This window comes from Muntiacus reevesi, chromosome 2 (assembly GCF_963930625.1).
Source record: "Muntiacus reevesi chromosome 2, mMunRee1.1, whole genome shotgun sequence".
Lineage (NCBI taxonomy): Eukaryota > Metazoa > Chordata > Mammalia > Artiodactyla > Cervidae > Muntiacus > Muntiacus reevesi.
In genome coordinates, this window is record NC_089250.1 from 6,276,849 (window position 1) to 6,293,335 (window position 16,487).

At 46.4% G+C, this 16,487-nt stretch overlaps 1 protein-coding gene across 2 annotated transcripts in view; it reads left to right on the top strand.

The window, feature by feature from the left end:
- SPTLC3 (serine palmitoyltransferase long chain base subunit 3) overlaps positions 1-16,487 on the top strand; it is a 160,578-nt gene that overhangs the window by 105,394 nt on the left and 38,697 nt on the right. For both annotated transcript variants that reach the window (XM_065920874.1, XM_065920873.1), the window contains exons 8-9: positions 5,023-5,242; positions 14,227-14,353. In XM_065920874.1, coding sequence (XP_065776946.1) covers positions 5,023-5,242; positions 14,227-14,353 — 347 coding nt within the window. The remainder of the gene's footprint in view (positions 1-5,022; positions 5,243-14,226; positions 14,354-16,487) is intronic.

Sequence of the window (16,487 nt, forward strand, 5' to 3'; positions counted from 1 at the left end):
TAACATCAGCCAGACCAGTGCCAGCAAAGACGGCTAATTAGCTGCCTAGAGTGTCTGCAAACTGTTCAGTGTGAACTCTGGCTCCTGCCAAACTCAGTTCTGGAACAAAAAATGGCTATTTGTGACATGTCAGGTTTTTAGCATGTTTGTGTTACCAACTTAGAACATTTTAAAAGGTAAGAAGAAGGTTCTAGAATTTTGAGGGCATCCATCCATGTATTGGGTATGACGCCCATATGCCTCCTTCCTGAGAGATTCAACAGAGAGGGCTCCCAATTTCTCACATGAGGCCCCAGTGCTACCATTTCCTCCTAAGCTCCTCCTGAGGACAAAAACCACCCAGTGGGTGCCCATGATGTGTCAGACATTTTAGAAGTATTATTTCCGGTAATTCACACTGAGCCTTTATGAGCAGTGTGCTATCATCATGTTAGTTTTGCACCCAAGGAAACTGAGGCAGAGAGCAGCAACTAAGCTACCCAAGTCCTGAATTAGTAAGTTATGTGGCTACCACCTCAGCTTTGGGGTCAGAGGGCTGGACTCCCCTTCAACAGTAATAACTTTAACAAGCAATCACTCTAAGAAAATACTGGAATTAACTTGCAAACTTAAGTAAGAGAAGATGACTCTATGATCTTCATGTTATTAAAATCTGAAAACATCCAGAATGACTTTGTGAAAAGCACAAATAAGATGGACTTCATTAACATTAAGAACTTCAGCTCTGCAAGATAATATCTAGAGTGTTAGGAGGCAAGTCACAGACTGGGGGAAATGCTTGCAAAAGATCTGATAAAGCACTGCTATCTAAAAGATGCAAGGAGGAGAACCCTTAGAACTCAACAATAAGAAAACAAACAACTGAATTTAAAAAATGGGCCAAAGACCTTAACGTACAACTTACCAAAGACAATGGACAGACAAAAATAAGCATGTGAAAGCCCGCTTCACATCATATGCCATCAGGGAAAATGCAAGTTAAAACAATGAGACACCACTACACAGCTATTAGCAGGTCAAAATCTGGAACACTGACAATAGTAAGTGCTGGTGAGAATGTGCGGGAACCCAAAGCGTTCATTCACTGGCGGTGGGAATGCAAAATGGTCCAGTCACTTTAGAGGGCAGCTTTGTGGTTGCTTACCCACATGCTCTTACCATACAATCCAGCAATCTTGCTCCTTGGTATTTACCCAATGGAGCTGAAAACTTGTGTTCTCTCAGAACCCTGCACACAGATGTTTGTAGCATCTTTGTGTATAATCGCCAAAACTTGGAAGCAACCAAAGCGTCTTTCAGTCAGCAAACAGATAAACGGTGGTGCATTCAGACAGTGGAATATTAGCACTAAAAAGAAATGAGCTATAGAGTCATAAAAAGACACAGAGAAAATCTAGATGCACATTACTCATTGAAAGAAGCCAATCTGAAAACATCACATAGTGTATGATTCCAACTACGTCATGTTCTGGAAAAGGCAGAACTATGAAAACAGCAAAAAGATCCCTGGATGTCAGGGGTTGGGTGGAGAGATGGAAAAATAGGTGAAGCACAGTGGATATTTTAGAGCCAAAAAAAAGTAGCATGTATTATATTACAATGACGGATATGTGTCATTATGCACTTGTCCAAACCCATAGAGTGTATGATGATGAAACTCAGCCTGTATGCACTGTTGCTAAATTGAATCTCAGAGACAAAGTTTTGGATGGAACAGAAAGGAATAGCTCTACTGCTTTGCCAGGCAAAGTGGGGCACAAGGGGATAATGCCCTTAAAAGTCTGTGTCCCAACCTGGAGGGATTTGGTGAGGAGTTTTGCAGCAGTGGTTCCAAGGCAGGTTTCCGGGGGTCAGGGTGTGTGCGCAGGGCCTGTATTCCTTTAATCTGGCCTCAACTGGTTTCCTGCTGAGGTCATCACTCTGTGACCTCTGGAATGAAGACTGTCATCAAGTATTTGACATCCCCCACTTGGGGGTTTTAGTTCTGCAGGAGGGCTCAGAGACCCTGTGTGTGTCACTTGAGGCAGAACCAGGACCCTGCCCCAAGGCTGCTCTGCCATTTCTTGACTGCTCTTCCCTGCATCCCTCTCTCCCCTGATTAGCAGCTGATGGGCTTCCTGGTGGCTCAGATGGCAAAGAATCTGCAACGCAGGAGACCTGGTTTGCTCCCTGGGTCGGGAAGATCCCCTGGAGAAGGGCATGGCAACCCACTCCAGTATGCTTGCCTGGAGAGTCCCGTGGACACAGCAGCTTGGCAGGCTACAGCCCATGGGGTCACAAAGAGTCAGACATGATCGAGTGGCTAACACTTTGGAACTCAGGGAAAGTTATGAAGGCTGAAGCCTATTCTCTATAAACAAGAAACGGGACAGAAAGGCTTTTGTGCCCAGGAGCCCCACAAGGCCCTGCTCAGCTTCACGAACAATACCAAGGGTGAACTCTAATATAAACTGCGGGCTTTAGATGGTGATGTGCCAGTGGAGGTCAACTGGCTGAAACAAATGTACCGCTTTGGTAGGTGTTGTTGACAAGGGGGGAGCTTATGCCTATGTGAGGCAGAAGGCATAGGGGAAAACTGTACCCTCTGCCCAGTTTTGCTGTGAACTTAAAACTGCTCTGAAAAATAAAATCCTTTTTTTAAAAAAAAAAAAAAAGTGAGGCTTCCCTGGTGGCTCAGTGGTAAAGAATCTGCCTGCCAATGCAGGAGACTTGGGTTCGATCCTTGATCCCAGAAGATCCGACACACCACAGGGCAACTAAGCCCATGCACCCCAGCTACTGAGCCCAGGTCCCACAAGCACCACAGCCGTCAGGGCCTCGAGCCCCTGCTGCACAACAGAATCCAGCTCAGGGAGACAGCTGCACCCCGCAAGCAGGGCAAAGCCCTGGCGGCAGTGAAGACCCCGCATGGCCAAAGTCAGATAAATAATAGATGACTCTTTAAAAAGATCATCCAGTACCCACGGGTCTAGGTGGCTACCCAACAGCTGGACTGTTTTGACTGAATGGACCTAACACGTAAGCTATTTTCTTAACACGTTAAATTTAATAAATAAACTAAGAAGAAGAGACGTTCAACTCTCCGTTTGCATCAGTTGACTAGTTCCTGAACTAAACTGATGGGTTGTTTGAATTGTTTGACAAGCTCCTTCATGGGGGTGAGAGTGTGAGTCTGATTTCATAGAACTTAGCTGTCGGCACAGTCAAAACTATGGGAAAACACAGCTCACAAGAAGTCCTGAGAACATCAGTTCCTTTAAATCCATTGGCTTCCAGAGGTGCCATGTAAATACGAATGCTCCTTTTACTTGCTTATTTACCTCCTGTCTTTCCCTTTGCTGGAGAACTTAAAGTGATTTTGCAATTTAAAATCCCAAGGAAATTTACCAAATTACAAACTGCTGTGAAAAGTTAAGCACTTAGGGCTAAAACAAAAGTTGATCTATAGCAATGGTTCTCAAGTGTTGTCTGCAACCAGAAATCCTGGAATCTCTCAAGAGCTTACTAGAAACGCAAGTTCTCAACCCACCCCGGACCTCCATTGGAAACTCTGGGTGGGGCCCAGAAACCTGTGTTGCAACAAACCATTCAAATGTAATAAAGCATTCAAAGGATTCTGATGCTCACACAAATGAGAAGCATTGCCCTAAAGGAAGAGAGGAGACACCAGCAGATGCCTCAAATAAGCCTTCAGGTTCAGGAAGGACTCAACAGAAGAGCCTAAGGCCTTTCTCCTGTGCTTTAGTGAACGCTCTGATGTCTTAAGGGTAATGATGTCTTCAAATTCATCTCTGTGTTTTTTATGTTTGTTTGTTGTTCCTTCTGTTAGGCAGAATTGCGTTTCCCTGTAACTTCTGTGTTGATCTTTTTTAAAAATAATGTTATTTATTTATGGCTGCGCTGTGTCTTCACTGCTTTTCACGGGCTTTCTCTTGTGGGCGAGCAGGGACTACTGCTTGTTGAGATGCAGGGGCTTCACTGAGGTAGTGTCTCGTTGCAGAGCAGAGGCTTCAGGAATTGCAGCACTGGCTTAGTAGTTATGGCACAGGGGTGTAGTTGTTCTGGAGCACATGAAATCTTCCCAGACCTGGGATCGAACCTGTATCTGTTGCATTAGCAGCTGGATTCTCATCCACCGTGCCATCCGGGAAGTCCTTTTTGCGTGTTTTTACTTCCTTCTTTTAATATTCAGCAATTCAAGCACTGAGTTAGGTCAGATGTGCTGCTAAGTCACTTCAGTCATGTCTGACTCTTTGCGGCCCTATGGACCATAACCCGCCAGTCTTCTCTGACAGTAGAATTCTCCAGGCAAGAATGCTGGAGGGGGTTCTGGCCAGGGATCTAACCCATGTCTCTTGAAAGTGAAAGAGTCAGTCACTCAGTAGTGTCCGACTCTTTGCAACCCCAGGGACTATATGTAGACCAGCAGGCTCCTCTGTCCATGGGATTCTGCAGGCAAGAATATTGGAGGGGGTTGCCATTCCCTTCTCCAGGGGATCTTCCCGACCCAAGGATCAAACCCACAATGCCGACAGATTCTTTACTGTCTGAGCCACAGGAAAGCCTTAACCCATGTCTCTTAATGTCTCCTGTATTGGCAGGCGGGTTCTCTACCACAAGCGCAACCTGGGAAGCCTGGCCAAATAGACAGTAGCAGGCTGATATAGATGCCTTGACGTGGAGCAATTTAATTAAAATTACCAAAATACCTGGAATCCAGTCTGCCCAGTCTAGTTATGCTAGTTGACTTTACAAATAAGCTAATCAACAGCACAGTGAGCTAATTATTTACCTGGGAATTAGCTTTAACAACTCAAAGCACTTAAATCCATTGAATGTAAATTAATTTTCCCCCAGTGAAACAAAGCCAGAGCAGCCTTACAAGATTGAGAGCACATCTCCACCGAATAAAACATGCCCGGTCATCCCTGTTTGGTGTCAGGGCAGAGAGGGAGAGTGACACAGAGCCTTCCTGGCGGGTCGGTTGCACACTGGTGACAAGCATTTCTTCTTTTGCCCTAGCATGGAAGGTTCCATCGTGTGTCTGCCTGATATCGTGGCCCTGAAGAAGAAATACAAGGCTTACCTCTACATAGATGAAGCTCACAGTATTGGGTCCGTGGGCCCAACCGGCCGGGGTGTGGTGGAGTTCTTTGGAATAGACCCCAGAGATGTTGATGTATTTATGGGCACATTCACCAAAAGCTTTGGAGCCGCGGGAGGTTACATAGCTGGAAGGAAGGTAAGAGACAGATCCCTTGCATCTATTAAAAACCTGAATGTCCTGAAAATGCAGTCTTGGGGGTCCTCTGGTTTCCCTGAGGGCTTCAGTTCAGTTTAGCACACCTGACTGATTAAGGCGGTCTGGGCAGCAGGGGTTCACAGGCACGGGAGGCCCAGAAGGTCAAGGAGCTCATCCTCCCATAGTGCAGAGGAGCCTGTGATGAGTAATCCCATGATCCTGAAACGACAACCCTGGCTGTGCACATAGGCAAAGAGTGCAAAGGAGAGGGCAGGACCGAAGTCAGTCTCATAGATCAAGGGGGGTGAGGGGGTGTATGGTTATATTTCAAGAAGAGAGAATGCTGCTTACCAAGCCACAGAAGTGAGGCTGCAGAACGGTAAGTAGCTTGGGGAAAACTTAAGGTGGCTGGTAGGAACAGTGGCCAAGGTCAGATGATGAAGACCCTGACCCTCTGCTACAAGATGTGGGTTTTCAGAGTTTTAACAAAACAGTGGCGAGACTGGAGATCTTTTTTTTATATTTTATTGAAATACAGTTGCTTTACAATGTTGTGTTAGTTTATGCTGCAAGGCAAAGTGAATCAGCCATACATGTACACATATCCCCTCTCTTTTGGATTTCCGTCCCATTGAGGTCATCACAGAGCACCGAGCAGAATTCCCTGTGCCACACAGTATGTTCTCATTAGTTTTCTATTTAATACACATTAATAATATCAAGAATGTGTATATGCCAATCCCAATCTCCCAATTCATTCCACCCACCTTTGCCTCCCTTGGCATCCATATGTTTGGTCTCTCATCTGTGTCTCTATTTCTGCTTTGCAAATAAGTTCATCTGTACCTTTCCCCTAGATTCCATATATAAGAGATATTATGCAATATTTGCTTTTCTCTTTCTGACTTCTTTCACTCTGTATGACAGTCTCCCAGTCCATAAGAGATTTTGCTCTGCAAAATAATTCTCTCCCACAATCTTAGATAAGCCGTGGGTCAAGTCTTGTCATCCTCTCATCTCTTATTTGTGTGACTGAAGATTCTGAGCTGATGGAATTAGACTAAGTGTTACCCCTGTCATTCTACCGCCAACATCAGCCAGGAGGTCACCAAAATGAAACAAATGTTTGAAAAGGTTTTAAAAGAAGAGGCAAGAAGACGAGAGAAAGAAAATGAGATACTAAAACCTGACTTTCAGGGCTCAAAAAGCCGGTTCTCTGCCCCGTCATACAATAGTTTTACAGAAATCCTGATGGTCCTCTCCTCCGGGTGTACCCCTGCCCCAGAGGGACAGTGAGGGTGGCGCTGGCTCCCCCGAGGAGGGCACAGAGTGTATGCAGGCGGCTCTGTGGCTTCTCTAAAACTCCCGATTCCTCTCTCACAGTCAGCAACAGGAACAGGAGCGCAGGCTCCTGGTAAACCAGATAGACAAACCAGGGAGTACAACTGAAGACAGCCTGGGAGCAGAAAGCCCATAATTTTTTTTTTTTTCCAGTGGGTTTTGTCATACATTGATATGAATCAGCCATAGAGTTACACGTATTCCCCATCCCGATCCCCCCTCCCACCTCCCTCTCCACCCGATTCCTCTGGGTCTTCCCAGCCCACCAGGCCCGAGCACTTGACTCATGCATCCCACCTGGGCTGGTGATCTGTTTCACCATAGATAATATACATGCTGTTCCCTCGAAACATCCCACCCTTGCCTTCTCCCACAGAGTCCAAAAGTCTGTTCTGTTCATCTGTGTCTCTTTTTCTGTTTTGCATATAGGGTTATCGTTACCATCTTTCTAAATTCCATATATATGTGTTAGTATGCTGTAATGTTCTTTATCTTTCTGGCTTACTTCACTCTGTATAATGGGCTACAGTTTCATCCATCTCATTAGAACTGATTCAAATGAATTCTTTTTAACGGCTGAGTAATATTCCATGGTGTATATGTACCACAGCTTCCTTATCCATTCATCTGCTGATGGGCATCTAGGTTGGGAAAGCCCATAATTTAAAACTGCAGGTTTTATTGCGGGCAACTCACCCTGCCATGAGACGCTGCACAAACGCTTAAAATGTTCAGAGCTCCCGGTGACCTCCACCCTTCAAAAAGCATCACTTTCATCTGAGCTCAAAGCACTGCATTCAGCCTCCTTCCATAGGCCTGCGGGAATTCATCGAGGGATACTAAAAGCATAGGGAATGCCCAGGATCTTATAAAAGTCAGCTAAGTCTAGCGCGAGGTTCGACGTTCCCCTCCGCGACTGTCGAAGCCACGGGTCAGAGGGTCCTAAATGTAGGTGAGCCCTTGCCCAGGCTACTTCGCTTTGTGAGCCTGTAGTTTTGTGGTGACTTTAGCAGCAGTTCTGAGCTGCAAAATTTTTCACCAAGCATAGCTCTGTTTCCTGAGCCGAAGGAACCTGAATAAACTGAAGTGAGCGGATCCTTGACATGCTGTCAAGTTTGGTAGCTGTCACCACGTTCCCCCTTAGAGTTCTTGCATGTGATGAGCCGCTGGAAACAGAGGCTCCTGATTGCCAGTTCAGGCCCAGCTCAGCACGGCTCTCTCGCGTCCTCTGCATCCTGAAGGCAGGTGGACTACTTTAAAAGTACATTTGCTCTTGCCTACCTACCTTCTGTTGACTTGCGGTTATCTACCGCCATTGTGAAAATTATTAATATTTAGTATTTGCCTTAATCGGGAAGAAGAAAAAATATGTGGATCAGTTTTTGCCCTTTAAAAAACGCCTTCTGCACATACTTGGAACCAGAAGGATGTCTCCCTCTGTATTTCGCCGCAGTCTCTGAATTTACCACTAGGTGGCAGCGAGACTCAGGGAGTGTTTGGCAGAGACCCCTTAGCCCTGAAACGGGAAGATCAAAGACCTAGAGAAAACCGAGCAGTTTCCAGACGTGGAGGGTGCGCAGATGTGAGGCCTCTCGAGAGCGTGTCTCGTGTTCCCTGATGATTTAAAATTCAGCCTGGTAATGAATCCGCCTGCAACGCAGCAGACCCCAGTTTGATTCCTGGGTCGGGAAGATCCCCTGGAGACGGGATAGGCTACCCCACTCCAGTGTTGATGGGCTTCCCTTGTGGCTCAGCTGGTAAAGAATCCGGCTGCAATGTGGGAGACCCGGGTTCGGTCCCTGGGTTGGAAAGATCTCCTGGAGAAGGGAAGGGCCACCCACTCCAGTATTCTGGCCTGGAGACTGCCATGGACAGAGGAGCCTGGCGGGCTACTGTCCGTGGGGTCCCAAAGAGTCTAACCTGACTCGGCATAGTGCAGGTAAAAACACCCGCCGGGAATCGTTTCGGTGAGCCTGTGACAAATGCGGATAAACTGGTCTCCTTCCAGCCTAAGGAGCTCGTGAGTTAATCGTACTTAATATCTGCTCCTCTGTGCCTTTAACTTGTTAAATTATGTTAATTTAAAATTATGTGTAGTTTCCATTTAAATTATAGTTTTTAATTCCCCTGCACTTTGAAGAGTTTTGTGAAGAATTTTCACTTTGAATTTGTTTTTTAATCGATAGGACATAGGATTGGGCAAATGCTAAAGATCTTTGGGGAAAAAAAATCTTTCTAATATCTGTTTAAATAATTCAAATTCGGTTTTCATACTTCCATACTTTTTTCTGAATATTTAAAAATAGATATCTCAATTTGTGGGAGTATTACAAAATATCCAACATTCTAGATATTAAATTCTACAAAAGCAACAAAATTAACGTTAAACAAGTTAAAGTCTACACACTAGGACTTGACATTTTTCTGAATTATTGATAATTTCAAGTTCACTATGTTCATGGGCTTCCTAGTAAATCTTGAGAGGTGAAATAATCAGTTGGGTCCAAAAATCTAGAAAACTATAAAACTCTCTGGGTCTTAACTCTCTTTTTAAATGTCAGTGTTAGTGGTACAGAGACTGTAATCTTAATAACAGTTTCTAGGAGGCTCCAGAAATCTTAATGGATCAGGTCAAGGTCAGAAGCACATGTATTAGCAATCAGATGTGTCACGGAAGGAAAAATATTTGGAAACACACAAGAGAAAAATTGCTTTGGTGCTAAGATACAACCACAGAGAATAGAGATTTTGTCTTCATCCCAGCCTTCCAATAACAAAATGTCCTAGAAATTCATGTCTGCCTTGGCTCAACCTACTCTCCTGACCCCAAGGAAACTGCTAAAACAGTCTCTCAAGAGGCAGCTGGGTTTCACTGTTTTACCCACTGTGAGTTCGGAGCTGCTGTAGCTGAGCCATGGACAGCCCACACTGAAGCTTTCTGTCCTGTCAAGGCCTTCAGGTGAAATGTCAGGTACTTCTCTCCACCTGTCAGAGCTCCCTGCCATGAATGTCTTCTTTGAAGAAAGCCTGAGCTGATGGGGCTGCTTTCCTTACTTTTTTAATTTTCATTGACCCAGTTGCCAAGGAGATGGGGTCAACAGCACAGACCCCAGCTTCTGGGGTCCAGATTTCTCTCAGGCACAGATTCCACGTCCTCTTGAGTGTCTGGAGCTGACCACGGGCTTTCACAGCCTCCACGAGACCAGAGATTCGCAACTGAATGCAGCAGAGGTACCCTCAGGGCTGGTGGGGGCAGGGCTGGGATTCTGGAGAAGGGGCCGAGGGAGGGCAGCTGAGTTTGGTGTGAACATCAGCCCAGAAGCCTGGCACCAAAGGCGGAAGCCAGCTCTGCTCCACATGCTCAGCCCTGGCTGGAATTAACAGCCCTTTGAAGCAGATGGGGGTCATGGAATGAATGTCAAGATGTTTACCCTAAGAGCCTCCTGTCCGACTTCCTCAGAAAAGCCACTCTTGTCCTTGAACTCCAGGCTCAGGGTTTTGCACTTCCTAATGGTCTTGGAAATCTCAGTCGGAGAGGACCTCTAACCCTCCCTGAGGGAAAACACAGTGCAGACTCTCTGAAGCCAACTCTTAATTCATGGCTCATGGCATCCAGTGGGCGAGTGATAGGAAGGAATCGGAAAGCAGGAGCCAAGGCTGCCCTGAAGATGCTCTGCTGAGGTGACCCCTAGGGCTCCCCTTTCTGAAGTGCAGAAGCAAGCTAACTTCCATCCACACACTCAGACTCTGAGAAGGTGGACTCAGTCTGAAAGAAGTGACTGGACAAGACAGTCTTTCTCTTAAGAGGAAGTGATACTGTGCCCATGAGGCACTTACTCAAACTAAGGATGCACACGACCTTGGCTTTGTGAAATTTCTCAATGCATGAGGGAAATTGAGGACTGAGGTCATACCTTTAAGGGGGCAAAGTCAGCTTTGTTTTGCTTCTTTGATCTTTGTCAGCAATGCCCCAAAGCTAAGAGAATATTGCTACGCTAGTTCCTAAGAATACAGCTTTGTACCTCCTGACTGAACTTCAGGGACCCTCAACACCCTTCCTTAGCCTCTAAAACCTCTCTGATTTCCATTAGACCATCAGTATTTACCAGACCCCTGCTAAGTACTCACCACTGCAGATTTTAAGAGAGTATATAATAAAGTCTATAACTCTGCTACTCTCAAGGAGGTCCCAGTCTCTTTGGAGAAAAAGTAGTAGGGCAGGTTTTGAGACTGATACAATTCAATCCATGATTTAGAACTGTGAACAGGTGGGTGTATCAGAAATTCTCCCCTTCCTCTCCTCCCTCCAGGGGTGCAGCCTCTGTGGATTAGGGGAAGCACCACATGAGTAGCAATGAACACCGTCTTCTCTGCACTCCCCAGGGCCTCCCCATCACCATACCAAGCCAGCTCCTCTGCTCTGAAGAAGTAATACAAGCTGATGCTAAAGGCTGGGAGGAGGGGGGACTCTAGAGCCAGACTTTTTGGGTCCAAATCCTTGTTATCGAGCCACTTTTTGGTGGGATAATGTTCTAATCTGTTCTTTAATGCAGTGACCCCACCTATCAAGTAGAGATCAAAACAGTACCTAACTCATAGCATTACTGAGAAGCTAAAATGAGTTAATGCATGTAATTATGTATGTGAAATACATTTAAAATTCTTACAGTGGTGCCTCAAGCAGCCCATGGATATCAGCTCTGTGTCTATCCATGACCGGTCAGCTCTACCATCTCTACAGTGAAGCTCTGTTGCCATCAGGTCTAGATTCTCCCTTCTTTGAAATGCCTCTTCTCCTTTCTTTTCACTCTCGCTGTCACCACCCAGTAAGGATGGGGGAAGTGTCGGGGTGCAAACCTTTGAGGCCCAGATTCACCAGTGTGCGGAGGCATAAGCATGCAGCATGACCCTCTGCTGGACGGGGGGCTGGGATAAACACATTCCAAGTGTCCGGTTTTTGCCCCCTCCTCCCCACTCACGCTCTGAGTGTTCAGACTGTCTGAGCTGGCCACCCATTAACAATAGCCACCAACAGCACCAGATATTCACTATGCGGCAGATGCTTTTCCTCATAATGACTGAAAAAAGTATGACCGTTATCCCATTTCTCAGAGAAGGAAACCAAGGCACAGAGAAGCTTAGTAATTTGCCCCTGGTCTCATATCGGTAAGTGGCAGAGCCAGGATTTGAACCTAAGTGATCCAGGCTCCAGAGCCTGTCTCGTAACTCTGAGGTCAGACCTCCCCTGGAGGGAACAACCCCTCATTACCTTTCTTGGAGGCACTGGCTTTTCCCTCTGCCTTCATTTGGCTCCTCCATCCTGTGCTGATTAACATGCCATCTTTATTCCTCATTTTAGCCCATGTCCATGCCTCTCCCCTCGTCTGCAATGATCCAAATCTACTCATCCTTCAAGGCCAAGTCACCTCCTTCAAACTCCCCTTCCTGGACCACAGGAGCCCACATCATCCCATTTCCTGCATCCCACGCAGCATCCTGCCGGGAGGCGCCAGCTTTCAGTAGAGAAAGAAAACCCCTGCTTCTGCTCATAAAGGAGCATGAAGAACAGCCTGGCTGCAGCTCCTCTGGAAAATGACCACCTCTTTCTCCCTGATGCTCCCCCCTCCCATCCTCATCCTCCATGCGCCAAAGTGAACTTCTCAGATACCATGTGGTCAGTGCCTCGGTCAGGTGGTGAAAATGCTTTTGAGATTCACTAAACAAAAGAACTAACAGAAACTTAATTTTGATTTTAGTGCAAGTGGAGAATGGCTACCAGGGACTAGGCTTTCTGTCCTCCTCCTCATCTCAGGTTCCTGCATGCAGAGCATAGTCCAGAGCAGACTTGTCCTTGTACAGACTTGCTGGAAATAAAGATAGAGGGAGCGCAGAGGCGGGGGGATGGGGACAGAAGTGGGGGGAGGAGGGAAGGAAGGGAGGCAGGGGTGAAGGAAAGAAGGGAGGATATAGAGGAGGGAAAAAAAAGACTGGAATGGAGAATCTAAAATTTAAAGCCCTAAAGAGGAAACCAGAGTAGAGTGATGGAGAAGGAAAAGAAGACACAAAAATCAAGGACTGAAGGTGTGAAACGCGGGAGAAAGAAAGTCAGGGAGCAGGAGTGTGGGAGAGGGGACCGCAGACGAAGGACATTCCGAAGGGAGCAGGGCAGGCGGACTGGAGTGCCCTGGTCCCCCAGGGGGCCAGGCAGACGCATCACGCCACCAGCTGCCTGGGAGGCAGGCCACTGACTTTACTGTGGAAACATTTAGGAAAGGGCATAGTGGCTTCAGGTACCTTACTTACGTCACTACTGACTTTAGTTACCAGTTCATAGGAAGATGAACAATGTACACTTAAAATGCTTGGGTAAGGATGCATGGCTGGGAGCTACCAGGACATTCACCCCTGAGGGAGGAAGCTGACAGGCGGGCGGGCATAGGCTTGGTGGCAGGCACAGAGGTGGGAGCGGATGTGCCAGTGGAGGGGGGCCAGGAGGAGATGGTCTGCTCAAAGCAGAGCTCCGCCCAGGTCACCTGCCAGGCAGTGACTGAGAAGACACCAAAGTGGGGCTCTAAGCTGTCTCATGATCCTGGAAGAAAAGTGACTGCCGCTTCATGGGCCCCACTGCTCACTCAGAGCCATCCTGAGTGCACTGGCTTTGCTGCAGGGCACCCCGAGGGTCCCAGGCTGCGAGCCAGGAGGATGTCTTCCCAGCCAGGCTGAGTGCCCCTGGGCACCAGCGCTGAGCCTCCCCTGACCACACCGCTGTAGAAGGAGGTGATTGGAGCATCTGCTGGCCCTCAGCATGCTTACCACTGACCTCGGGTTCAGCCTGATCAGGCATGCTGGTGGAGGACCATTTCTACCACTGTAGGGACCAACATCCTGCGGCGAGTCAGAGCTCCAAAGAGTGCGGTGCAAAAATCCCAGTGGTTCTCTCCAGCCCGCGGCACACCAGGGTTCATCTTGTCCTCGCCTCCACGTTGGGTCAATCTCTCCTCTCCCTTCTGCTGCTCCCTTACACTGGAACTTTTCTTGTCATCTTTGTCTTTCTTTAAGACATTATCCCACCCATGTCTACTCCCAAGCAGCACCTCCCCTCTTTTTCCTCTGCCTTCTGGTAGCCTCGCTGCATATATTAGTCTGCATATCTTGTTACTTCCCCTGCCGTTACTTCTTCATGGGCACAAGCTCATGTACTATGCTCAAGAACAAAAATAAAAAGACACATTCTAGATCATTCTTTGTACCCTCCTGAATACTAAACCACTGCTCGCATGACCTGGATAGCCAAACAAATGTCTAGGAAGCCGTTTTTCCTTTACACATCTGGTTTTGAGTTTCCCTGGTGGCTCAGATGTGAAGAATCTGCCTGCAATGCAGGAGACCCAGGTTCGATCCCTGGGTCAGGAAGATGCCTTACAAACCTCAACTCCAAATTTGGAGCTCCTATTTTTGTATACCTTCTATGCTGTTGAGGGAGAGGCTGAGAAGAATGGACAGAAAAAATAAATAGCTTAGTGATGAGCCTGGAAAATCAGACTGCATTCAAGAATCAGATGTCTTCTGCTATAATGGGTGGAGATGGGTCCACCAACACAGATTTATTTGCCTTCTTTTTGGATTTCCCTCCTTCATTAAAGGACCTTGTGGATTATTTACGGACTCACTCCCATAGCGCTGCTTATGCCACGTCCATGAGCCCCCCGGTAGCAGAGCAAATCATCAGAGTAATGAAACTCATCATGGGACTTGATGGAACCACAAAAGGTAAGAGGGTCTCCAGCAAGCCCATCTCCCATTAATTCCTTTCCTAGACCCCTCTCTGCCTCCCTTCTGCCCCATCCACCCCTCCCCTTCTCAAATATACTGCTTGGTCTTAATGTAACCAGTTTGTAAATTAAGTCACGTGCTTATTAATAGTACATAATGCGTAATGGTATGGAGTACATAAGTGTATTGGAACTGCCATTAGTGCACAAAAAGGGTGAGTAGGGCAATGCTTTTTTAAAGCAAAGAACACTTTCTAATTCACCCCTTCATGTGATCAGCAAGTGTGGACAATTTTGTTTAATTAGTTTTGTTAAAATGAAGCCTACCTTGGTGTGTGTTTGCCTGTGCTTTCTGGGGATAGTCATTTGTTTCCCTGAGAATGAACTAGTCAATTTAGTATTCCTTTTTTAATCCCCTGCCCATCCATTCATTCATTCATTTGTTCATTCATTTCTTCAATCAATACTCACCAGGGTTTGGGGAGAAGGAATTCGCCACTCCCCATTCAAGTATATACAGACAAAACACTCACAACAATAATCGATCAGCCATTTCTCTGACTCTGAATGAACTAGTCAATTTAGTATTCCTTTTTTAATCCCCCGCCCATCTATTCATTCATTCATTCATTTATTCATTCATTTCTTCAATCAATACTCACCAGGGTTTGGGGAGAAGGAATTCGCCACTCCCCATTCAAGTATATACAGACAAAATACTCACAACAATAATCGATCAGCCATTTCTCTGACGTTGGGTCTCCACGGCCAAGACGTGCTACTTCATTTGACTCAAATGAGCTTAATCTTTTTTTTTTAAATATGCTTTTATCAAGGGCTTTTAGACTTCACCTCCTATCTTTAAGATATAGTTCATAGAGCTTCTACTGTATATCACAATAGGGGACAGTGATGACTAGGGGAGTTCTTGTGGTCAAGCAATCCAGTGAGTGTGTTTATAGAAGCAGCAAGTTGTCCTGGCCCCAGAACTGCCCACTGGGCTATACCATCCGTGTGCCCTGCCCCACCTCCCAGCTGATGGGAAACCCTATGATGCTTAGTGTAACGTTCCGAGCAAGCCTCCTGTTTCAGTAGAATTATGGAGAGGTCCATCATTGTTTAACGTTATTAAAGCAACAAAATACTTGATTCAGATACACTCTGTACCCAGAAACCTACTGTATAAAATGGACTAGAACAGGGCTGATATGGATATCATGGTGTCTTTGAAAAAGTGACAGTCGCTCAGTTGTGTCTGACTCTTGGCAACCCCATGGACTGTAGCCCACCAGGCTCCTCTGTCCATGGGATTCTCCAGGCAAGAGTACTGGCGTGGGCAGCCATTCCCTTCTCCAGGGGATCTCCCCGGCCCAGAGATCAAACCACGCCTCCTGCAATGCGGGCAGACTCGTCACCATCTGAGGCCCCAGGGAAGCCCTTACCTACCTCCAAGCTGATGGTCCCTGAGGCCCCTTCCGCTGAGCGCTAGGGCTCCCCAGGTCGCTGGGTTGAAAAGATATGATAGATTTTTTTTGTCACTAAAGAAGAAACGGATTTAACAGTGACTTTGTCCCTCCATGTAAAATGTAATGATTGACTGATTTCTACGGTCATTTCCAGCCTTGCCTTTGGGGTTTTTATGATTCTGTGTCTTACTGAACAGTCCATGTGAAAAGGAGACGTGATTCCAGTCTATCCATGGTGCAGTGCTTAAGGGCATAAGCTGAAAGCAGCTGCCGGACTTGGTTCCTGGGACACTGCTTAACTTGCAGTGTGGCCTTAGGCAAGTGTCTTCATTGATCTGTTCAACTCTAAGTTACTTCTCTGTACTTCAGCTCCTCCAGTTGCAAAATAAGGGAAAGGATATTGACGAGCTAAGGTTTTTGTGAGAATTAGGTAAAATAAGACATATAAAATATTTCCTTATGACTGAAACAATTCTATCCATAGTAAGCATTATATAATTGCTTGCTAGATTATTTGGTATCATTCCTGAAGTGTTCAAGAAGTATGTGCACTATCTCAGGGAGGCTGTAGGAAGGATTCTTAGGATGGAAGTGAAATAAGACTAGACTTCCTTCAAGGTCCTGGGTTAGTCAGGCTAAGCTAAATTATGCCAGTGTAAAAAATAA